This window comes from Elephantulus edwardii, unplaced genomic scaffold, assembly GCF_000299155.1.
Source record: "Elephantulus edwardii isolate Elephantulus edwardi_28Jun2011 unplaced genomic scaffold, EleEdw1.0 scaffold00307, whole genome shotgun sequence".
Classification (NCBI taxonomy): domain Eukaryota; kingdom Metazoa; phylum Chordata; class Mammalia; order Macroscelidea; family Macroscelididae; genus Elephantulus; species Elephantulus edwardii.
In genome coordinates, this window is record NW_006400057.1 from 2,809,982 (window position 1) to 2,835,942 (window position 25,961).

Sequence of the window (25,961 nt, forward strand, 5' to 3'; positions counted from 1 at the left end):
CACTGTAAAATCATCTCATTGAGGATCTTCCACACTTCCTTTGACCCTCCACCTTTCCAAGCGTGATGTCTCTTCTAGGAACTGGATGGACTTTCTTAGCAGCATGACCAAAGTGTATGAGGCAAAGTCTCAACCATCCTTGCCTCTAAGGAACACACTAGCTACACTCCTTCAGAAACAAAATTTGTTTATTCTTTTGGCAGCCTATGGTATATTCAATGTTCTTCACCATGACAGGCAATTCAAAGACATCAGTTCTTCAGTTTTCCTTAATCATTACTGAACTTTGACAAGCATTAAGAAATTTAAAGAGTAGTAGTGTTCTAATTCTTTTGATACCTTAATTCCATTTTTAAGTCTTAAGAAGATAAAAAATACTTTGGAATTTTATTCTTGCCTTTTCTTATTTTAAGGTTCTCTACCGGCAAAGTGATAAATATCTCATTTTCTAATTGAATGATTAGTGATTGGAACCTACCAGCTGCTTGATGGGGAAGAAGGTGCAGCAGCCTAGAAACCCCAAGTGTAGTTCTACCTGTCTTATAGGGTTGCTATTAGTATCGACTCACTGGCAACAGGGTCCCATGTTCCAACTGTTCTCTGTGTACCAGGGTTTCAGAAGAGTTCATTCATGGCTAAAAAAGCAAAATAACAATAGAGGTGAAATTTTAAAATTTGGGTAAAACAGAAGGATAACTGAAATGGGGAAAATTACAAATTGAAGACCTGGAATGAGAAAGTAGAGGCAGTGTGGACCTGTTCAGGAGCATGATGTAAGAGATCAAACTGTTGCCAGGACTGTGGACAGTGACACACACAGTGGTTGACCGCCATCTTTAAGCAGGTCCCCTTTGTTCCTAACTTGACCAGCTTAGGTATTTGGAAGCTGTGCAACACATCTGCTGCCTTTGTTTTCTAAGAGGGAGATTAAATTTCTAGTAGGTCCTCAATTGTGAATTTTCCCTTTGCTTCCATCAGTTGGAAGTTTCCTTCTATCTGATCCACATTTTACAAATTCAAGTCTCTTCTCAGGGCCTTTTATTTTATATTCATGACTGAACAGGGAAGAACATACTCCTCCACTGCTAGAAAGTCTGGAGATTCTTCTTTCTGAATATTCCTGAGATAATGCCTACTAATTCCTTCACCTCCACACACAGATTTCTTTCTTTCAATTCTTTGCAGGTAATACCCAGGGACAAAGACAACTTAGAGGATTTGTTCTCTTAGTTTCTCTAACTTAAAATGCTAGGTAGGACCTCGAACTAGAAACTGTGTTGTTCTTAGTGCCATTGAGTCGGAACTCTGATTCATATCAATTCTTCAGAGCAGACCTGAACCCTGCCTTGTCCTGCACATCCTCAAGATCATCAATTTGCTCGAGTCCTTTTGTTAATAGTAACTGTGTCAGTCTGTTTTGTTTAGAGTCGTTCCTTCTTTCTCTGACCTTCTCCCTTTCTCAGAATAATGTCTTCTTGCAAGGACTAGCTCCTCCTGACAACATGCCCCACGTTTATGAGATGAACTTTGCTTATCCTTGCCTCTAAGGAGTACCTTGGTTGCCCTTCCTTCAGGACAAATTTGTTTATTCTTTTATCAGAACATGGGATATTTAGTACTCTTCTCCAATACCACATTCAAAAGCATCGATGATTCCATCATCCAGCTTTCACATTGTCCAACTTTGAGGTGCATTGAATGTAATGCAAAAGACCATAGATAGAAACAGGCACACTTTAGTCTTTAAGCTGACATTGTTGCTCTTTAGCATATTTTCCTATTACTGTTATATTTTTATTTATATCAAAAGTCTGGAAGATTTGAATTTACCTCTATCCCTTTAATAATAGAATAATGTTCTGCATAAATCAAAGCATACTGTTATAGAACTACTAAGTAGATACATATTTATTGGAATAAGCAACCTACTGTAAAATGAAGATCCATTTATTCATAAATGTGCTTTGGAATCACCGATAGGATTTGAATTCTCATTCCACACTTTTATCCTTAATTTGAGTTCAGCAGCCAATATTTGAGTGCTTAAGATGCCTTCAGTGTGGCTGTAGAGGCTCAGGAGAATTGACACTATTATGCAGCCTAAGTTTAATATTCAGCAGTTCGGAGTAAGCCATGTTTTTTTGTTACTGTGTACCATTGAGTCAGAACTGACTCATAGCTGACCCTCCAGCAGGTTTTCAGAGGCCATTTAGTTGCATAACAGGAGACTGCCCATCTCTCTTCCACAGAGCAGCTGGTGGATTTGAACCACGTGCCTTCAGGTTGTAGTGCAGCTCTTTACCACTAGTCTACCAAAGTTCCCAGGGCTTCTTAAAGGGAGAGATTAAAACTAGAGAATGAATTCAAAAGTCATCTTCTGCACTTAAATGTCATTTAGAACTGAGAGACTAGATAAAACCTAAGGATGTCTTAAATAATAAAGAAAAAAATCTGAAATGGTTAGAGTCAGTCTTAGGACTGAGTCCTGAGACATACTAATTAAAGGTTAATGAAATTTAAAAAGTTTTAAGGAAATAAAATGACCTAGCCAGCAGAAGAGTCAGAGAGACTATGAAAGTAGTAGAAAAACCAGAAACATTATGATACAACACTAATAATACCTTCTTCACAGGCTTAGTTTGATGATTGATATAGTACATATAATGGAAACTTAGTAAGTTTCAGTTTTTCTTTTACTTGAGACATACGATTCCAGCCTTTAACTCTTTGGTCTGTAGTATGTCCATGGCCAGATCCAGTCCATTTCTGGCTATCTTCAACACTCTCACATCTTAATTCATCATTAGTGGGTTGTTTAGAGTCCAAAGTTAATGTGCTGTGAGAAAGAAAAAGTTTACATTTTTAATAATGTTTTACTTGAATTGGCTAATGTCTAAGTAGGGGGAAATGGTACTTAGGGGCACAGAGCCTTAAGCATCTCCATGAAAGGGCCAGAGGGAGTAAGAATAGCACAGCCCCCAGCACCCCCAAGTCGAAAGCAGATAAAGAACCCATAGCCCAGCCCTGTGGTGCCTTTAGAGCCACAGCAGCAGCAGCAAGAGTTTTCATTTATTTGATGCTAACTCCCAGTTATGATACCAACAGTGGAGTTTATTAGCGGAGGCAAAGAATATCTCACCATACAAATCCAGGCTTTAGCCTATCAGTGCCAAGACACAATTCCTCTAAGTCCAGGCTCTGGTTTCAGTTTAGCAGACAAGTAAAAATATCCAACAAGGTTTGCCTCAGAGCAGTTATAAGTTAGCTTCTCCTTCATACATCTTTTAAGAACAGCCAAACCTTTAACTGTGGCCAGCACAAGTGCGAGAAGCCTCAAGACGTTACCATCATTTCTCCAGCAGTGCCAGTCTCTCCACCACCAGGGTCTCACTCGCACCAAGGTCTTGACACCACAAGTCTTGCTTGCCTCAAGTCTTGCTGCTCAGTGTGGAAAGCACTCTTCTTGTTATCCTAGTACTATAGCTGATGCTGATTTGTAAGACCATGTGTCTACAGTTAAGGTAGTGAGAGACCAGAGGCAGCTGACTATAATGGCTTTAAAAAAGTGGAGATAAATAATATATACTGAATAATGTATAATTGAAACAGATGAGGGAGAGAACTGTTTAAAAGGAATATAAGATTAGGTATTATTTTCATGACAAGAATCCAGAATAAGAGCTGCATAGTAAAGTGTACTTGGTAGGTGGGGAGGATTATATAACAATTTTTTTTTCTCTTCAAGGAAAAGAGTGAACTGAGAGGAGGGGTGGGTAGGGAGGAAAGTGCAACAGTGTATGAATGGAAATCCATAGTCTCTCTAAACTTTCATTAACATTTAGAAAAAAACAAACCAAACCCCCAAAACAAAAAGCCACAATGTATCTTCACTTACTTTTCAATAAATACTGCTAATTGTGTGGGGGGTGGGGGTAAGCAAGCTTTGAGGCTAACACCACACAGTCAGCTCTGTTTCCTTTCCAAGGTAGTGTTTGTCAGCCCTTTTTTTAAAAAAAATTATTTTCTATTCATTTGCATACAGAAGTTGTATTTCATTTATAAACATTGTGTTTCATACATTCTCATACATGTGTTATATAAAGTTAATCACCTTTGACCTCTGCTTACTATTATCCCATCTTTTCAGGTCCACATTGGGTCTTCCTAATTCCTTCCATTTTAGCCCCTTAAGATAAGCCTTCTGCTGTCTTCTGAACATTCATTTTATGATCTGAGTCCTTAGTTTAAAGTTTTTACATTTGTTGCTGTCCTTTGCATCTTGTCCTTAATCTGTCTCCTGTATATCCTTTCTGAGAGCAAATGTCAGTGGATAACTACTCCCACTCTTCCTGCTGAAATTCTCTCTACATCATTCTTCCTCACCATTGGACCAATAAACATGACAGAAGGAGAAAAGATTGTAGTTGTCAGTAATCTAATTTTACTTGTATCTACGAAGCACCATGGTAGCAGCAGTCAAAAAAATCAAAAGATACTACATTAGGTAAATCTGTCAGGTACTTCTTTAAAGTGCTAAAAAACAAAGATGTCAGTTTAAAGATTAAGATGCATGAACCTGACCCTTGGTAGAATCATGGTATTTTCAGTTGTCTCATATGCATCTGAAATTTAGGCAATAAATTAAGAAGACTAAAGAAGACTTGGTATGTTTAAATTGTGGTGTTGGGCAGAGACTATTGACTCTATTGACATGGACTGCCAGAAGAAGAAACAAGGATGTCGTGGAGGCAGTGCAACCAAGGTGCTCCTTGGAGGCAAAGATGGCGAAACATCAGCTCACATACTTTGGGGTTGTTGTCAGAAGGGACAAGTTTTTGAAGATAGACATCATGCTGGGAAAAGTAGAGGATCAGAGAAAGGGAGGAAGATCTCAACTAGATGGACTGACTGACTGTAGCTTATTGGTTTTGAGCAAGGTGGAGATAGATCATGATGACTGAGCAGGATAGGATAAAGTTCTGATCAGTTAATCATACAGTTAATAGATTTAATTCTTAAAATAGTCCTTTTTATTCTATACCTTCTATTTTAAGAAGAAAACTAATAGTTTACTACATGAGGTACTGATTTCATGTTGAGATGATTTTTTTTTTCTGCACACCTAAGTTTATTGCTGTGTTATTCATAATGGCAAAGATATGGAAGTGACCCAAGTGCCCATCAACAAATGTATTACTAGAAAAACTCTGGTACATTCACAAAAGAATATTATGCAACTTTGAAAAATTATGAACTCATAAAACATTATAGAACATTGGGGAGTCTGGAGAACATAATGCTGAGTGAAACTTCTCAGTCACAAAAGGACAAATACTGCAAAACACTGTTGTTGTAAAGTAGGGTTTTGGGGAAAGAATAAGGAAAAAGTGGATAGATAATGAACACTGCATTAAATCAGATGAAGGGAAGAACTGTCTGAAAGGGATATGTGATTAGGCATTATAGAATACAATCTGGAACAAAGCATGCATTGCAGGCAGGGCTGGGGAAGGCAGGAGGGGAAGGGGAAGAGAATGTTCAATGACAAAAAAAATGTTTTTGATACTTAAAAAAGAAATTTTGAAAAATACAATATCTTGTATAATGCACACTTTAGTCTTTAAATTGATATCTTTGTTCTTTAATGCTTTAAAAAGTTTGCTGACAGAAGATTTTTCCCATACAATACATCTTTTAACTTCTTGACTTTTGTTATCATGGGTGTTGATTGTGAACTCAAGGGAAAGTGAAATCCTTGATAATGCCAATCTTTTTTCCTCCTTTCATGATGTTGCCTATTCATCCATTGGTGAGGATTTTGAGGTTTTTTTATGTTAAGGTGTAATCCATGTAGCCTGTAGTCTTTTGCAGTAATTGTTTCACGTCTCCAAATTTTTCTGCAAGCAAGATTGTGTCATCTGCTAAGGCAGATTGTTAGTGAGCCTGTCTACAATTCTGATGCCATATTCTTCTTCCTGTAGTTAAACTTCTCAAATTGTCTGCTCAGGCTTCCTTCTTGATTTTGAACCATGCAGTGTTCCTTGGCTCTGTTGGCACAGTAGCCACCTGGGATAGGTAGGTTTCACATGAGCGAACAAAGTGCTCTGAGACTCCCATTCTTCTCAGTGTCGGCCACAACTTGTTATGATCTACGCAGTCAAACGTGCCTGTGCATAGTCGGTGGAGCACAGATAGACATTCTGATATTCTTTCAGCCAGCATCTATCTGACATCAGCGGTGCTATACTTCTTGAACTCGTAGTTCCCTATCTATGTACTATTCTAACTGCTTTTGAATGATCTTCATCAGTATCTTGCTTGCATGTGTAATGATACTGTTCGATAGCTTCCACATTCTGTTGGATCACCTTTCATGAGTGCTGGATCATATGGTATTTTTATTCAAGCTTTTTAAAAGAAATGTGATACTGTATTCCATATGTGGTTTCCACTTTCTAGTCCTACCACAGAGTATAAGAGCTCCCACAACTATGACAGCATGTTTGCAGTCAGTGCCGTCTTTGTGGGAGCGAGATGGTATCTCATTTATTTACATCTCTCTAATTGCTACTATAAATACAAGCTGGCTTTGGAAGAGGCCATGGCACTAGGGACATTATAGCCAGTGTCAGATTATGGATCTTGGCTGAAAAAAAGAATACCAGAGGGATGTCTTATCTGTGTTTCGTTGGCTATGCAGAGGCATTTGACTGTGGATAATAACAAGTTGTGGCTGATGTTGAGAGGAATGGAAATCCAAGAACATCCGATTGCACTCACGCAAAACCTACACCTGGATCAGGAAGCAGAAAGCATATGTCAGAACAAGGAAACACTGCATGGTTCGGGGTCGGGAAGGGAGTGCGTCGGGGTTGTGTCTTGTCTCCCTACCTTTTCGATCTATATGTAGAACAGATCATTTGGAAGGCTGGACTTTATGAGGAGGAATGTAGCATCATAATTGAAGAAAGACTCAACAACTTGCATTATGCAGATGACACAACCTTGCTGAAACCAAGGAGAACTTGAAATGTGTGCAGCAAAACATCAAGGGCTACAGTCTTCAATATGAAATTGAAACAACATCAAAAAGACAAAAATTCTCACCACTAGGCCAATTGGCAGCACTATGATAGGTGGAAAAGAGTTTGATATTGTTAATTTCAGTTTGCTCAGCTACACAGTCCACACTTGGCACCAGCAGCCAAGAAATCAAAAGATGAATTGCATTAGGAAAATCTGTGAGGGATCTCTCCAAAGTACTAAAGGGCAGTGATGTCACTCTAGAGACTAAAGTATATCTCATTCAGGCCATGATCTTTGCAATTACCTGCCACACATAAGAGAGCTGGACACTGACTAGGGATGACAGAAGAGTTATTGATGACTTTCAGTTGTGCTGGAGAAGAGTATTGAACATACCACGGACTGCCAAGAGGATGAAACCAAGTTGCTCCTTGGAGGCAAGGATTTTGAAGCAACATCTCACATACTTGGGCATATTGCCAAGAGGGACCAGTCCTTGGAGAAAGGTCAAGGAAGACAGGAGAGGAAGACCCCAGATTAGATTGACACAGTGACTGGGATAATGGGGGTGGGTATGTCAGAGACCCTGAGACTGGCTCAGGACAGGATTCAGAGCTATTGTGCATAGAGTTTCTATGAATCATGAGCAACTTGATGGAATATAGCAACAATGGCTATTGCTATTAATACATAAAAGGAAAATCTTGCTGAAGATTATTTTTGAAATTCTCTATAAGAGTGTAGCACTCAATACAAATATGTTCACTAACTTGTTTAGATATGAGTTCATGTCATAGCTTTGGTTCCATGTTTGAAATTTCTTCCAGGCAGTAGCTTGGTGATTCCTCCAGAAAGTCTGGCTTTCAGTAGATTTTTAGCATCGACAAAACTGATCAGTTTAAGAATAAGACATGAGATGAACATTGAAAAGAGACATTGAAGGGTGTCTGCTAATAAAGTTTGGAAGGGCCTGTGCAGGAGGAGTTCTGAGTAGATTGCTAGTTCCATCCTGTAGGTTCTAATTGAATTGGTCAGACCCTCTAGAGCCCTCTACACTGATATACCTGCATCCACCACAGTCTAGACAGCTAGCTTGTTTTGGATATTAGCGAGACTCGTGGATCCTTTTCCTCCTCTTCCTTTCATTTAAAGCCTCCCAGGTGCTTTTGAGATACAGGATGTGTTGGGGACCATGGATATAATTATTTCATTCTACCAGTGTCTAAATCACTTGCAGTTTCTGAATGATACGGGATGGGATCTTAAACTTGTCAGAAGGGAACAGTGTTCAGATCTGTTGTTCACGGAGTCATTAGGAGTCATATTTGACTCAGTGGCATCTAACAACAACAGACATGTCAAGTGATGAGTGTAATCACTGTCTTCTTAGGTAGCCCATCTCATCCTTATTCCCTTGGTATCCGTTATTGATTGCATCCAGTATCACGCCCTCCCTTAGCCAGATGTCAAAATCTGTGACAAGTCCCTTCTATAAAATGATTCATATAATCTATACACATCTTTCTCATTGCTGTTAAGTCATTTTCACCTCACAGCAACCCTATAGGACAGAAGAGAAAAGAGAACTGCCTCATAGTGTCCCGTAAACTATTACATAAATGGACTGCCTCTTCTGTGTGCTACAGAGCAGCAGCTGGCGGGTTCAGACCACAAACTGTTTAGTAAAACAAAATCAGTGCTTAACTCTTTTGTGTCCCTAGGGCTGCTCAGGACAATGTAAGTGTTATGTATATAACAACATTCCCTCTTACACTTTTAGGGATGACTGTGATTGCCTAATTCTTCCTCCCACTTGCCTAATTGTTCAGCCTGTAATTTGAGTTTTGCGGTGCAGAACCCATAGATACAGAGGGCCAACTGTAGTTGGAAAGTTCCTTATACCAAATGGAAAATCTGTCCGTGGAATTTTTGCCCATTGGTTGGTTTCAGTTTTACATCCTAAATGTCTTTTCATGTAATTGAATTCTGAAATCTGGAGAGAGCTGCCTCAGTTATCTTTCTGCCAATGAAGTGCCATGTTTCTTGCAGTCCTTTTTTGATTAATCATAGTTGACTAAGATTCTTGTGTACTTATCTAAATGTTTTTTTGAGGTTTTTGAAATCTATTCTGCTTGTCAATGCTCTCTTTTTAAAAATTGGTCTTGAATTCTGTGCATTATTTTAGTATTTACCTTAAATTGTGTATATAAAAAAAGCTTCTTTTTCTATTTTTGTATCTTCTATGCTTTCCATCCTTTTCCTAACCCCCAGATACACACCATTTCTCATTCTCCTCAAGGCACTGTCTTGTTGATGAATATTTTGTTTCTGTTTCATAGGTTAAGAGCAGGATTATGTGATCGCTGTGCAGTGACTGAAGAGCATATGCGGAAAAAGCAACAGGAATTTGAAAATATCCGGCAGCAGAATCTTAAACTTATCACAGAGCTTAGTGAGTTTCCTTTCTTCATTTGTTAAGTCTTTAAAATATATTATCCTATTAGTGAATTGGTTGAAATAAAATGGATTGTTAACATATATTCTTCTTATTTAGATAAAACCACTTATTCTGCTCTCCTTTTCATATATTTAATCTCATGCTTATTTTAAAAATGTAAGGCTATAAAATGGTTATATAAATTCTGTCGACATTAGCCTTAAAGTTAGTCTTAGTATTAGAAAATAAGCAATTACCTTTGGATGTATTTTCATTGTTTAGATTATATTTTTATTTCTTATAAGATGGTAAACTTGGTAAAGTTAAAGAAAAAACTGTTAATTTAGTATTTTCCAGTGATTTGTACTTGTTTTTCATGACATACTTATTCGAGTACATAATTTTCAGTTCCTTTTTCTTACCTGTTCAGTGTAGAATTTTCCTCACATTCTTTTCTTAGCCTTTTTCCTCTTCTAACTTTTAATCTGTGTTTGTGATCATTACTTGGATTCTTCATATGTTGTTGTTAGGTACCATCAGGTTGACTACCAATCAGAGTGACCCAAGAACGACAGATCCAAACCTTTCGCTGTCCTGCACCATCTTCGCGATCTTAAGCCCATTGTTGCAGTCACTTTGTCAGTCCACCTTGATAAGGATCATCTTCTCTTTTTCCCACACATGATGTCTTTTTACAAGAACTGGTGTCTCTTGATTATGCTCAGGTCATGTTAAATGATGTTTCACCATCCTTGCCTCTAAGGAACAATCTGGTTTTACTTCTCCAGGGCATATTTGTTCTTTTACCAATTTGGGACTGGTATCCAGTTTGGGAAGATGTGTGGAGCAGTTGGATTCTACAAAAGTGTGAAAAGTGTGTTTTCTTTTTTAGTTGAGGATTGGGTGTTGGCTGTTTGCTTGTTTTTTTGTTTCGGTCACAATTAGATGTGAACTGATTGGATTTGGCCTTGTATTTAAAAAGGTAGTTAGGCCCTTGGGCTTGGTTTTGTTTTCAGTCAAATATTCTTCTAAATAATATAGCACTGGCCTGTCCCTTTGCTGTACAGAGGTAACTCGTGGTTGCTATGATGCTAAAGACTGTGACACTGATGTGTCAGATGAGATAATGGTTACCCATGATGGACAGTGTTTGGTGGAACACCTAGACTAAAACAGGCTTAGAAGTAGGAGTGACATCTACCTCCTAAATAGCTCATCTCTGCAAACTATGAACTTAGAGAAACGATAATAATTATAATTCAACAGGGTTCAGGTCTTTTGTTCTTAGGGTTACTATGAGTCATCTACGTCTCGATGACACTAACCAACACCTAGTATAATCAATACTCTTTATCAACACCATAATTCCTAAATCATTGATTCTTCCTTCATCTTTATTTATTGGCCAGCCTTCACACAAATAGGAAGCAGTTGAAAAGAACCGTGGCTGGGGTCAGATGACCCTAGTTTTTAAGTCTAGCTCTCTAGAGAGGCCTTTGACTGCAGATTTGCCCAGTGTAACACCTCTTTTGAGTTGTTAACTGCTGCTTTTATGGGTGTGGATCCGAGTAAAATGAAATCCCTGACAGTTTCACACTTCTTACTAATTTTGTCTAGTTGTGAAAACTTCTCCTTATGTTGAGGTGTAACATAGGATTCGCTCTTTCTCGGTAAGTACTTCAAGTCCTCTATCAGTAAAGCATGGTCATGTTCTTAAACTATTTTTAAAACACCAGTTTGTGTTCTTAAACTATTTTTTTATTTCATCCTTTAGTAATGTTTCTGTTTTGAACATTTTACCATTGTACTTTTTGGTCAACCTTGAAATTTTTTCCTGCTTTCTTAAGACAGTTTCTTAATCCTATTTTGAGTAATTAAAAAGCTTTGGTCATCCCCTACTATTTTAATGGTACTTTCACCCTGTTTTATTTTTTAATATTTTTTTAATTAACCCAACGTACTAGATTTTTAGAAAATAGAACCAAACACAATTGCCGTCAAGTCTTCCTTGGCTCATGATCTTATAGGACAGAGTAGAATTGCTCCATTGAGTTACCAAAGCTTCAGTCTTTACCAAAGCCAACTGCCATCCCTCTCCCTTCATTAGAACAGCTGGTCGGTTCAAATGAACTTTCTGTTTGATACTGAGTGCCTGACTATTGTGCTTCCAGGTCTCAGTTGTTCCTTTCTTGTGTGTGCTTGCTTTTATGCTTCAGCTTACAGTTTGATGATTGGTGGTGATATCTCTGCCTGAGCTCAGCAACTGAGTAGAGACCAGCATTTTAGTAAAAGTTACTATTTTTTTTTAAATTGAAGATCTTAATAGTTTTGTGGTGAGACTACTGAGTCATATCCTACTCTGTCACTTTTATGTGCTTGCTGAACTCACAGAAGTTCTTTCTCTTTGAGCTTTTCCTCTATTGCATATTATACTTTTCCTTCTGCAGTGCCTATTAGAAAGGTCCTGGGTCCTTCATGCTGCCTAATGTTTCTTTTATACTTTTTTTAAATTGCTGGATTCTGAAAGAATTACTCAGATGGCTATCAATCCTATCTTCAATCACATTTTTTTCTCCTTCATCCTTATAAGGTTTTTTTTTTTTATGATCTTTGTTTCTTTTTTCATGGTAGCTTGATGCTTAAAAAAAGAAAAAAATCAGTCTCCAAAATGAAGTATTTGTTGAGTATTGTTACTGTAGTTTTTGAATGGATTGGTTTTGCTAATTACAGTTGTAATTAACACCATAGTCCAGAATCCCCACTTTGGTAATGAATGGAGGGTTGGAAGGACATCTCATGGCTGAAGTAGAAGGCAAGGATGTGTGGCCAGAGAGCTTTCTCTTAGGCATTCTGGATAATTTATCTTTTGGGTGTGGTGCTATGTTCTTCTGTGGCTACTGTAAGTTTCTTGGGCACACTGACCTGATAGCTTTATCTCAGTATTCATTAATGAACTCTCCTGTGTCAAAATTTATACTTGAGAGTTTTGTCCTCTTGGTAATAGCTTGAGATCTAGCCTCATGGTTTTAGCTGCCCTTTGTTTACTCATTTAACTTTCTAGACTTTACTGTCTCTTTACATTGGGAATAATGTGAGATTGTCCTGGGAAAACTTTCTTTTATAATGTCCTTTTCTTCATTGGATCTTATCATCCGTTTCAGTCTGTTTTTAAATCATTTAGTAGTTTTTCATAATTTTTATTTGCATATGGTGCCTCTCCTGTCTTTTCAGTGTTACTCAAACCTAGTGCCACAGAGTTGATTCTAACTGATAGCAACTGTATAGGACAAAGTAGAACAGCTTCATAGGGTTTTCAAGGCTGTAAATCTTAACCAGAAGCAGATGGTCATATCCTTCCCCTGTGGTGTAGCTAATCAAACTATGGTTAGCAGTGAAGTGGTGTATCTACCAGGGCTCCTTTTGCAGTAGATTTCTTTCCAGAGCTGTTTTGTCATTCCATTTGAATTAGGAAAAGGGAACTAAGTAAACCAGTTTAATCAGAAATCTAAGGCCATCTTCAAGAAGAAGTTTGGGCTGCTTTGAAGGAAATGGCAAAAAATAAGGCTCCAGGAATAGATGGTATACCAATTGACATATTTCAGTTAACAGATGCTGCCATAGACATGCTCACCAAGTTGTGCCAAGAAATCTGGAGAACAACCACTTGGCCAACTGATTGGAAGAGATTGATATTTGTTCCTATCCCAAAGAAAGGTGACCCAACAGAATGTGGAAACTACAGAACAATCTCACTGATTTCACATGCAAGCAAGATTTTACTGAAGATTATCCAAAAACTACTGGAACAGCACATCAACAGAGAACTACCAGAAGTCCAGGCTGGTTTCAGAAGGGGTCGTGGTACTAGAGATATTGTAGCTGATGTTAGATGGATCTTGGCTGAAAGCAGGGAATACCAGAGGAATGTGTATCTGTGTTTCATTGACTATGCAAAGGCATTTGACTGTGTAGATCATAACAAACTATGGCTGACTCTGAGAAGAATGGGAATCCCAGAACACTTGATCGTTCTAATGCAGAACTTATACTTGGACCAGGAGGCAGTCGTCAGAACAGAGCAAGGGAACACTGCATGGTTCAAAATTGGGAAGGGCGTACGCCAGGGATGCATCCTATCTCCATACCTTTTCAACCTGTATGAAGAACAGATTATCCGGGAGGCTGGGCTCTATGAGGAGAAATGTGGGGTCAAGATTGGTGGACAATTTATCAACAACCTGCGTTATGTGGATGACACAACCCTGCTTGCTGAAACTGAAGAGGAACTGAAGCGCCTGCTGCAGAGTGTCAAGGACTGCAGCCTCCAATATGGATTGAGGCTCAATGTCAAGAAGACAAAGATTCTCACCACTGGACCAATTGGCAACATCAGGATGGATGGTGAAGAGATTGAGATTGTACACAGCTTTAGTTTGCTTGGCTCCATAGTCAACAGTCTTGGCACCAGCAGCAAGGAAATTAAAAGGCGCATTGCGATGGGAAAGTCTGCTGTTAGGGACCTCTCCAAAGTGCTGAAGAGCAATGGTGTCTCTGGAGATTAAAGTGCGTCTGATACAGGCCATGGTCTTCGCAGTCACTTGTTTTGCATCAGAGAGTTGGACAATGACCAGGGAGGATAGAAGGAGAATTGATGCCTTTGAGCTGTGGTATTGGAGAAAAGTATTGAGAATACCATGGACTGCTAGGAAAACAAACAGATTTGTCCTGGAAAGGGTTAAACTAGGTGGCTCCTTGGAGGCAAGGATTCTGAGGCTCCGTCTAACATACTTTGGACATGTTGTGAGGAGAGACTGGTCCTTAGAGAGGGACATCATGCTTGGGAGGGTGGAGGGACAGCGCAGGAGAGGAAGGCCCTCTCTGAGGTGGATTGATTGAGTGACTGGGATAATTGGGATGGGAGTGTCAGAGACAGTGCTATTGGCACAGGACAGAGCAGAGTTTAGGGCTGTTGTATATAGGGTCGCTATGAGTTGCAAGCGACTAGGCGGCACATAACAACAACAACAACAAAGCCATCTTTGACATCTCACCACTATGCCAGATGAGTTGTTAACTGTGCTTCTACCTCCCTGCTTTTGTCAGTACTTTTCATGTTGGTATATGATATGTTGTTGTTGTTGTTAAGTGCCGTCAAGCTGTAGGCAACTCATAGCGACCCTATGAACGAAAGTCCTCGACACTTGAGTGCGCGACTTGCATCCTTTCTCTAGATTCATAGGGTTTCCGGAGGCAAACTGTTTATGGAAGTGGATGCTACTCCTGCTTCCAAGTTTTAACCTGGAAGTGCCACCAAACACTGTCCACTGTGAGTAACCATTATTGCATTTGACACATCATTGTCACAGTGTTCACCTTCACAGCGACCACAGATTGCCTCTGCATGGCAAGTGGACACAGCAGCCTAGAAGACCTAGAAGAATGTTTGAATATACGTACTTATAAATGAATCTTCTCAAACTGAAACATAAATACAGAAAAATGGCAGCTGTCTTTAATCCTTACAATATTATTCAGGTGCCTTAGCTTGATATTGAAGACTTCCTTCCATTTGTTATACCTGACCTTTCTTATTTTGTTACCTTCATTTTCTGTATAAAAAGTCTCTTGTCCATTCAGTTGTCCTTTCTTTAGTGAATTCTTTCTTTATCTTAAAAGCTTAGAGTAACCTGTTCTTGTCTTGTGTGCTATTTCCTTTAGAACCTATTTCCCTCAATATTGGCTCATTCCAGTTTCAATTTTATAAAACATAATTGTGCATGACCTTTCTCTCTGATTAAAATATACTTTTGCTTAGCTTATCCTCTATATCTTAAGATTTTCTTTTAGACTCTCCACAGAAGATAGCGTCATAAACTTAAATTTGATAGATACTGAAAAATAAAAATCATTTGCTGAATTTAAGATGTGTTTAGATTTATAAATCACAGACTTATTTTTTTAGATAGTCAGGATATAAACTTTTTTGGTAGAAGCTAATTTTATATACTGTGTTTTGGATTTTGGGCCTGGGGCCTTGGAGTCTCCCTCCACTTTAGGAGTTGGCTGCTAACTAGCATCTCTATAGTGGTCTCGTCTTGATGGCAGTCACGTAAGGGAAGTTTCTGGGGTCCTCTTTGTTGTGTGTTACTGTTCCCCCCCCTAAAAAAAAGGTGGGTGGCCCTGAGTCTTTGACCTAGGGTGGAGGCCTACTAGAGGACGCAGCTTTAACATCCTGTAGGGCTTATTAATTTTAGAATGAATATTCTTTAAAAGACACAACAATCATTTGTCTTTTTGCTGTACTGAACAACTTAGAGTTGCCATCATGTCAGATACGATAATGTTTTCCTGTTAAGTACAATATTTCGATGAGCTTCCAGATTGATTCATGCTGGGAAGCAGGAATGGCATCCACTTCGTAAACTAGATGTCTCTGGAAACTCTACAAACCTTATAAACTCTGTAAATGTACAGAAATGATGTTAGTTATAGAATAGAGTTCAGATCTTTTGTGAAAAGCGTACTCTGAGTTGTATTCAACTCAATGACCCTAAACCACTGTTAAATGAAACTAGTGCAGTTATATCTGGAGGAATATACTCTTCCACTTTGTGCATCTTTGTAAATGTGCTGTATGAAGTAACCTGGGTCTGCTGTGATGCTGAACCTTGTGCCATTGGGGTATCAAATACCATAATGGTTTCCCAGTGTGGACAGTGTTTGGTGGCACTCCCAGTTGTAAAACAGGTTTGGAAGCAGGAATAGCATCCACTTCCTAAACCACACACCTCTGGAAACTGTGAACTTGAAGAAATGATGATAATTATGGAAAGTTTTGTTCATAGAGTCACTATGTGTCACACTCAACAGCAATCAACAACAACAACTCTTAGAAAAAGACATAGATTTTCAATGACATTGTATTAAATATTGATGGAGTTAGGCTGGCTACTGTGAACATCATAAATCGGATTTGGTTTCTGCTTTATAATAAAATTACATATGAATGGACAGGTAAATATAATAGAATGATTCAAGCAAACATACTACTTCAGCAGGCAATTAATTGCCTCTGAAAACTCAGAAGAGGATCAGTTCTGACTTGATGGGACCCAGAAACAAAAGTTATTAATGAAACAAATACTATGACTTAGAAGAGTATTTGGCTTAATATGTTTTATTGGGAACATTACACTTGCCATTCGTTGTTGCATTGCTTTTGTGATTGACTCAACAGCACAAGCAACAGTCACTGGCTAGTAACAAATTAGTTTTGCATCGTAGCATTTATCCTGACTTTTATTATGACTTGAAGGAGACCTGTCATGTAGGGTGACATATCATGTAACATATCAGGCTGCTAATCAGAAGGTCAATAGTTTGAATACAGATGTTGCTCCAAGGGAGAAAAATGAGACCATCTTCTCCTGTAAAGATTTATAGCTTCAGAAACCCTGTGGAGGGTTGCTATGAATTAGAATCAATCCAACTGAAGTGGGTTTATTATTACTGTTACGACTTGAAATTATAAATCCTAATTTATTAATAATTGTACTATTTTGTTAAAAATGCCTGGCATAGATGTTCCTATAACTGTTTTCTTATTCATAATGTATTTATTATGTGTCTTTCTTTTCACACTCTTTTAAGTGAATGAAAAGAACACTCTGCAGGAAGAAAATAAAAAGCTTTCCAAACAACTGCAACAGAAAATTGAGTAAGTATTTTTCCAAAATGGCTTCAGAAAATTTAGTATATTTTCTAATTTTCCTGTCTGTGCTCTACTTAGCCATACAAATTATTACACAGTGGTAAAAATTACAGATTTCACATATAAAAATTAGTGGGCAGAAGGGGAGAATATGAGGGAATAGGAAAGATTCAGTGGAGACTTGAAAAGATAGGGTGGTAGTAGCCATAGATTAATAATAATTACATAAAATACAGTTACATGAATGATTATATAAAATACAGTGTATATGAATGAAACACAATTATATGAGTGATAGTATGCAAAGCTGTATAAAAAAAGAAAGGAAAAAGTATTTTGCCATAAAAGATCACTGTATTTTTTGGTTTGTATTTGGAAGTATATATGAAGAATGTGTGCTGTTTTGGGTTAACATATAATCTGAGTCTTTTAAGATGAAGTATGTTTTAATTATCAGTGATGATTTATTATAAAAGAAAAATTATTAAAATCCTATTAGGTCCTTGAGTTGGTTCACTCAGCATAATGCTCTCCTGTCTCTCCCAAGTTAAGTAGTAATTTACAAAATCATTTTTTTGTGCTGTATAGTATTCCAGTAATTGTTTTTGGTCAAACATTCTTCTAAGTGTTATAGCCCTGATCTGTCCATTTGCTGTACAGCGGTAACTCGTGGTTGCTGTGATGCTAAACACTGTGACACTTGTGTGCCACATGTAATAATGGTTATCCAGGGTGGACAGAGTTTGGTGGAGCTCCCAGATTAATATAGGCTTGGAAGTAGGAGTGACATCCACTTTCGAAATAGCTTGCCTCCGGAAACTCTATGAACGTGGAGAAATGATAAAAGTTAAACAGGTATTCAGGTCTTTCATTCATAGGGTTGCTATGAGTCGTCTACAACTCAACAGGACTTAACAACCACAACAAATTAAATCCTTGAGTTATGAACATCCGGCAATGAGTTACTCATTGCTTGTCTTTATTATTCACGTAAATCTTGCTTCACTATGAAGTTATTGAACCAACTCTTATAACAGACTCTTCATTCTTCATTGCTCTCTCACATGTGCAGGTTTACAATCATTGGAAAGGCTTTTAGCTTTGCTCCCCCTGCCCTTTCACTAAGAGGAGGCTATGGTGGCTGTGCTGCCAGCCAAAGGCCACACGATTTGCATTCACTAGCTGCTCCAAAGGAGAAAGATGGACAGTCTCCTTCTGTTTGGTATACAGCCTCTGAAAACTCTCTGGAGGGTCATCTATCGGTTGGTTCAGACTAGAGGTCACATAACAACAATAAAGAAAGACTAACTAAGAGACATGTCTTCTAATTTACCTACAAGTTCAGCTTAAAGACACAGTTAGAAATGGATATCATGCATAACCCACACAATGTCTCCATTGCTACTTCAGATGAACATTTGAATTTTTTGCCTCACTTCCATCCCTGTCCAGGAGTTTCTTAAGTATTTTACTTCTATATAGTTCTCAGTCCTGGAGAACTGCCTCCCTCTGATCCTCCCTCCCCATTTTCTTTTGGAGTAAAAATACTAAATATCCAATATGGCACTTACTCTTCTGAGTATTCAGGCTTATTATTTTCTAATCTTTCTTGTGATTCTACAAAGTAGCTTTATTTTCCCTGCTTTACAGATGGGAAAACTATAGTTCTGAGAGTCAATAAAATGGCCTGTGGTCTCCCAGTAGGCACTTGGACCTTGTCTTCACACTGAAAACCTTGGTTCTATGAAAAAGGAAACAAAATAAACACAAACAACCCCCCCACCCCAGCCTTTTTCTGGGTATGGTATAAATAATGCAGAGCAGAGATATGGCTAGTTCTTATTACTCGTTTACCTAAAGTATGTGTAATATGTTCTAAGAGTTAGGAATCTGCAACAATGAATGAATGGAAATCCAAATTCTCTGTACATTTTTATTGAAATTAATAATAAATTTTAAAAAAAGAATAAAAGAGTTAGGAATCAGGATAGTTTAACTTATTTTAGATTCTGTTTCATTTAATTGGACATATACCAAATGTATTATTATGGCTTTCAATTGTTGTTGATTGCCACCAAGTCAAGCACAACTCATAGCGACCCTATGAACAAAAGACGTGAAGCATTTCTAGAACTATTGTCATTTCTCAAAGTTCATAGAGTTTCCAGAGACATGTTGTTTAGGAAGTGGATGCTACTCCTGCTTAGAATAGTTACTGTTTTTAAACATGTCTCACAAGTGGAATTAACATTTTTATTGGTATATTTTTAGATAATGAGTGTCTTAATTTTTTTCATTCCTCCCATGTAATCAGTCCACTGAACATTGGTATCTAAAGGGAATCTTGAGGGGGAATAATTGTCAGACAAGAAAAAGACACTCAAACAGATTATCAAATGTGTATGTGGCAATATCCGCACCTTTCCATTTTTTGGATTAATTTATGTTGTATGAAGTGGTTTAGTGTCTATAGTTTATATTATTTTGAGCAAATAAGCTTTGATATTTATGAGTAATAAAGACAGATAAGATACAAGCTGTGAAGAAGATAGTGAATAATAAAGGTTTATACAGAATTGGATACACAATAGCCTCAAAACTCAAGGGATATATTTAAACTGGATGCTGGCATTTGCTTAGTAAAAAAAAGAAGTTCTAATTTAGAACATTTCTTTTTAGTGCTCAAATTTCTAAATTTTCATTGAAGTTTATTAATATTTCAATAAAAAAGACTAGAGCTAGACATTATAATGAAAGTTAATCATACATGGTTTTGGTCATGTGTGTTTTGTTTAATGTCATTATAGAACCCACCCTGGTGGTGTAGTTTATTTCATGTCAGGCTGGAAACTGAAAAGTCAGTGGTTAACATTCACAGGGGCCTCCCAGGGAAAAAGGTGAACATCGCCTTTTAAGGTTTACAGCCTCAGAAACCCAATGGAGGGTCAGCTATGAGTAGGTGTGGATTTGACAGTTGTGAGTTTGCATTTAGATCAAAATAGGAGACAATCTCTCTTTGATTTCCATCCTGAAATTTAAGATATTAATGAGTCTAAGAGCCAGCTTCTTTTTTTTTTACTAGATGACACACAACAACAATGCACATTTAATTGAAATAACAGGATGTCCAAGAAGTCAGAAAACGTAGAATAAACTTATTTTAAACAGTCTGTTAGTTTTACTTTAAAATAATATGCTTAGTGTATTTTTTTAAACCCCTGAACAACTTTCCAAGCAGTTTTGCCAACTTTAAAACAGCTGGACCTAGTCTTAATCTGAAAGGACAATAAATATAAAATATATTAAAAAAATCTTATACACAGAGAGCCAGCTTCTTTTATAGCTTGCTCTCTACCAAAACAATAAGAAAAATAGAATACTTTATCTGGTAGCTTAAATCATCTTATAAATATTGCTTCGTTTTCTCTAACTAACCCACTATAGCATTATGCTATTTGTGCCATTCCCCTGATTTTTATAGAAATATTATTTGACTTAAAATTCTGTTATATGTAGTGATTCTGCCTTACCTGAAGTATTTATTGACCAAACAGTAAGACATTTGCCATTGTAGAGTTTTAAGTATACAAAATACACACAAACACAGACAACGCACGCACAGCTTGGAAATTTGAATCCAGAAACCTCAGTTGAGAGTTAAGTAACTTTTTCTTTTTTCTGATTGATAGCTGTCGATCCTGTAGGACAGAATAGAACTGTCCCATAGAATTTCCAAGGCTGTGATATTTACAGAAGCAGTCTGCCACATCATTCTCTGTAGGAGTGGCTGGTGGGTTTGAACTACTGACCAATGCTTTAACAGGACTTCTTGCCATTTTATAATCTTGTGCTATTAATATGGACTCAAGATGTTACCTGTATGATGTCACTCTTTGGGTAGTGGAGCCAGGGCCAATTTTACTGATTCAATTCAGGGAGAGTTTTATAATACGTATATATGTATAACATAGATATGGTCACAGTATTCATCCCAGGCTCAGAGGATCCTTCAAGGATCCCTGGTGATGAAAAGGTTAAAGCGCTCCACTGCTAATCAGTATTTTGACTGACCGAACTCAACAGACATTCTTCAGAGAATGATCTGGCTGTCTACTTCCATGAAGATTTAGGATCTTGCACACCCTTTGAAATAATTTTATTCTGTTATTTCAGAGTGCTACTCATGTACAGTAAGTTTGATTTTTAGGATTCTTCATGTATTAATTCTTTTTCCTGTTTTGGTCTTAGTTTCGATCTTTTACAAATTTGATGACTAGTTCACCATTGTTCGTTTATCAAGATCATTAAGAAATTGTTGAAGAAAACTTGCCTAAGGATGAACTGTTGATGTGTATCACTACAGATAGCTTCATTAATGATAATTCTGTTTGTGGGTGTTATTGTTCAGTCAAAAGTATCTTATTGATACTTAGTTAATGTTTTCTTGATTTATTTGTAATGAGAGAATATCAGTAGAATTATTACCGAGTTTTTCTTTAAAAACTTATGACTTCGGTGAAAGTTTATAGAGCAAATTGATTTGTAATAATACACATTTTGATTCATGACACTGATGACAGTCCCCACAATTTAGCAGTACTCTATTATTTCCTTACATAGAATGACACCCTCTGGGAATATAGCTCTTTTGATTTTGGGAATTTTTGTTGCTTATCCATTTATCCACTGATGGATCTTTAGACTGTTTCTGCCATTTGCCTACTATGACTAGTGCTTGCAGTGAACATTAGAATACAAGAATCTTTTAAAGTCCCTGCTTTTAATTTTTGGTTTCTTTCTTTTTTTTTTAAATTTGTGGTTTAAATGATAATTTATAAATACAGTTTGGTTTCTCCTTGAACAATTCATACATATTTTGCTTTATGACACTGATTACAGACCTTACAATGTAACAGTCTCTTCTTCTTCCCTGTTCACTATTCCCTTTTTGCTATGACCTTCTCTTTTTCTCACATGGCTAGTTGGAGAACGTGAAATCCAGTGGTGTCACTGTTCTCCTTATCGACGTGTCTGCAGTTTCGCTAAAAGTTGAGCTACAGGGGTGCCTTACAGAGGTAAACAGCATCTTAAGACCATAGACTCTGGAGTCTCACTAGTAGTCTCTAGTAAGCCTAGAGTGTACACATTTTTCTCCTAGTCATCCAGGCCCTCCTCATGTTTTCACTTTCAGAACCATCATGTAGCTCTCCTGATTTAGGACCTCTCTTACTGTTTCTTGGCACCTATGCCTTTCCCCTCCTCTTTGTTCTCGAAAGAGAGAGAACAGTATCTATTCCTTGCTTACAAGCATTTATGACCACATTTGCTATTCACCAAGTTTTCTTTGTTTTTGCGTTTTCTTTGTGGGCTGTGTTTTGCCATTTGACCTTGATGGACCCTGAGACTACAGTCCAGAGCTTCCAGACTCAGTGACTCATTCCTTTCTTTCCTCAGTAAGAGAATGATAACAGCAGCCTGCAGTAAAGGTTTACAGCCTCGCACTGTGTCTGTTTTGGTAACATTTTAACAATATTCAGTCTTTCATTCAAGGAGCATGAAATTCTTCCAGTTACTTAGCTGTTCCTTAATCCCTTTCAGTAATGTTTTGTAGTTTTCAGTGTATGACTTTCTGTTTAAATTTCTTCCTTAATATTTATTCCTTACTGGTGTGTTCTTTTGAGTCAGAACTGACTCATAGCTGACCCTTCTTTGACAGGGACTATAAATCACACAGGAGGACAGTGCCCATTTTTCTCCCATTGAGAAGGTGGAAGGAGATCCCGACTGCATGCCTTTGGGTTGGCAGGGCAGCTCCTTACCACTCAGCTACCAGAGCTCCAAAGGAAAATATTAGTAAGCAACACAGCAAACAGTTGTTAACCTCTCAAGAGAGCTACAACTGATGGAAACATTGAAAGCCTTACCCACAGAAAGAAAGTACAGATAAAATGGTTAGTGTGTTATACCGCTGGTCATCAGATTATTATTAATCTGTAGAACAGCAGTTGCATACACAAACAAATACACATCCAAAGGGATTTCAGTAAAATACAGGGGTCAAAAAAATATGTACCAAGTCTAAAAAGAATCAGTGACGAACACATTAGATACGTTATACTTAAACTCGTTGCCACCCTCACAGGGCAGAAAAGTCGAATCCTAGCTGGCCCATTGCATTTTGGAGGCTGGAAGTGAAATGAGAAAGGATTGCCCTTATTTCCCTTAGAGCTGCTGGTGGATTCAAACCAGAAAAGGGGAGCAGCCTTTGGGTTAGTAACACAGTTTCCTACTGCCTAGGCCACCTGTGTTTCATAGGTATTAAATCTTCCAACAAATATGTAAGGGTTTGAAATTTTTCAAATATAAACAAAAAACAATTCACTCTGAAAAACAGGCTACCCTAAAAACCACCATGACAGGTATAAATCAGGTACGTTTAGTGGAATGCAAAATAATCAGGGTTTGCTTGAGATAGTCAGAGGTTACAAGAATCTGCACTGAAAAGGAAAAGACAGGGCAATCAGGAAGTATTCCAGGGAAGAAAAACACCTTAAAACATTAAGACATCATAGGAATTCAGAAAACAAGGAGACTAGTCCTCAGGTATTGTTGTAAATGAAATTGCTTCATCATTTTATTTTCACTTTGCTCACTGCTGATGTATTATAACCTCAACTGGGGAAGGGGAGTTGTGTGAGGGAAATTGGAAGAATCTGGTGTGAAAAACAATGTATTTGAATTTTGTAAATAAATTAATATAAAGCAGGGAATACCAGAGGAATGTCTATCTGTGTTTCATTGATTATGCAAAGGCATTTGACTACATGGATCATAACAAACTGTAGCTGACTCTGAGAAGAATGGGAATCCCAGAATACTTGATCGTGCTAATGCGAAACCTATACTTGAACCAAGAGGCAGTAGTCAGAACAGAGCAAGGTAACACTGCATGGTTCAAAATTGGGAAGGGTGGGGAGCTCTGGTGACCTAGTGGCAAGGAGCTGCAACTACAATCCCAGAGGCACACAGTTCAAATCCACCAGATGCTCTGCCAGGGAAGGAGGAACAATCTCCTCCTGTACCGGTCAGATCTGATTTGACGGTACACGCACACGCACAAATAATAAAATAAAAATTTAAAAAAAAATTGGGAAGGGTATACGCCAGGAATGCATCCTATCCATACCTTTCCAACCTGTATGCAGAACAGATTATCCAGGAGGCTGGGCTCTATGAGGAGAAATGCGGGGTCAAGATTGGTCAACAATCTGTCAACAATCTGCATTATGCAGATGACACAACCCTGCTTGCTGAAACTGAGGAGGACCTGAAGCACCTGCTGCAGAGGGTCAAGGACTGCAGCCTCCAATATGGATTGAGACTTAATGTCAAGAAGACAAAGATTCTCACCACTGGGCCAATTGGAAGGATCAGGATGGATGGTGAAGAGATTGAGATTGTTCACAGCTTTAGTTTGCTTGGCTCCACAGTCAACACTCTTGGCACCAGTAGCCAGGAAATGAAAAGACATATTGCGATGGTAAAGTCTGCTGTTAGGGACCTCTCCAAAGTACTGAAGAGCAATGGTGTCTCTCTGGAAACTAAGGTGCGCCTGTATAGGCCATGGTCATTGCAGTCACTTGTTATACATCGAGAGTGGGACAATGACTAGGGAGGATAGAAGGAGAATTGACGTCTTTGAGCTGTGGTGCTGAAGAAGAGTATTGAGTGTACCATGGACTGCTAAGAAAACAGATTCATCCAGGAGAGAGTTAAACCAGGCGGCTCCTTGGAGGCAAGAATTCTGAAGCTTCATCTGACATACTTGGACATGTTGTAAGGAAGGACCGGTTCTTGGAGAGGGACATCATGCTTGGGAGGGTGGAGGGACTGTGCAGGAGGGGAAAACCCTCTATGAGGTGGATTGATTCAGTGACTGGGGTAATCGAGATGGGTGTATCGGAGACAGTGCGATTGGCACAGGACAGAGCAGAGTTTAGGACTGTTGTACATAGGGTCTCTCTGAGTCGCAAGTGACTTGATGGCACATAACAACAACAACAAATGAATAATAAATTAAAAAATATATATTATAATTTTTTACACACCCATGTTTATTGCTGTTGTTCACAATAACAAAGATATGGAAGCAACCCAAGTGCCCATCAACCAATGAATGAGTGGGAAAGCTGTGGTATAGTAACACAATGGAATACTATGCAGCACTGAAAAACTAGGAACTCATAAAATATAGAAAATGAGTGATCCTGGAGGACATTATGCTGAGTGAAATATCTCAGTCACAAAAGGACAAATACTGTATAATGCCACTGTTATAAAACAGGACTGAAATGGGGGTTATGGGGAAACTAAGAGGGGAGAAATAATGAACACTGCATTTAAATTGATGAAGGAAAGAACTGTCTAAAATATATGATTAAGTATTTGTGTAAGAGATGCATAGCGAAGTGGACTAGGGGTGGGAGGGAGGGAGGAAATTGTGCAACAATGAAAAATCTTGTTAAAGAGAAAACCAAAAAATATTATAAAAAGAAAATGAACTGGAGGGGGGAGTTGGGGAGGAAAATGTGTAACATTGAAAGAATGGAAATTCACATTTTCTATAAACTTTCATTGAAATATCAATTAAAAAAAAAAACCAAAAAAAAAGTATACACCTCAGCTCGGCTGAAATTTGTGCATATTGACCTTGTATCCAGCTCCTCTGCTGAATTCACTTTTTAGCTCCATTGACTTTTGAGTAAATTTTTTTGGATCTTCTGTATT

At 38.0% G+C, this 25,961-nt stretch overlaps 1 protein-coding gene across 1 annotated transcript in view; it reads left to right on the plus strand.

Moving 5' to 3' along the window:
* Positions 1 to 25,961, plus strand: part of RBBP8 (retinoblastoma binding protein 8) — a 99,881-nt gene that overhangs the window by 24,993 nt on the left and 48,927 nt on the right. Inside the window, exons 4-5 of the mRNA XM_006901064.1 lie at positions 9,366 to 9,478; positions 17,114 to 17,180. Coding sequence (XP_006901126.1) covers positions 9,366 to 9,478; positions 17,114 to 17,180 — 180 coding nt within the window. The remainder of the gene's footprint in view (positions 1 to 9,365; positions 9,479 to 17,113; positions 17,181 to 25,961) is intronic.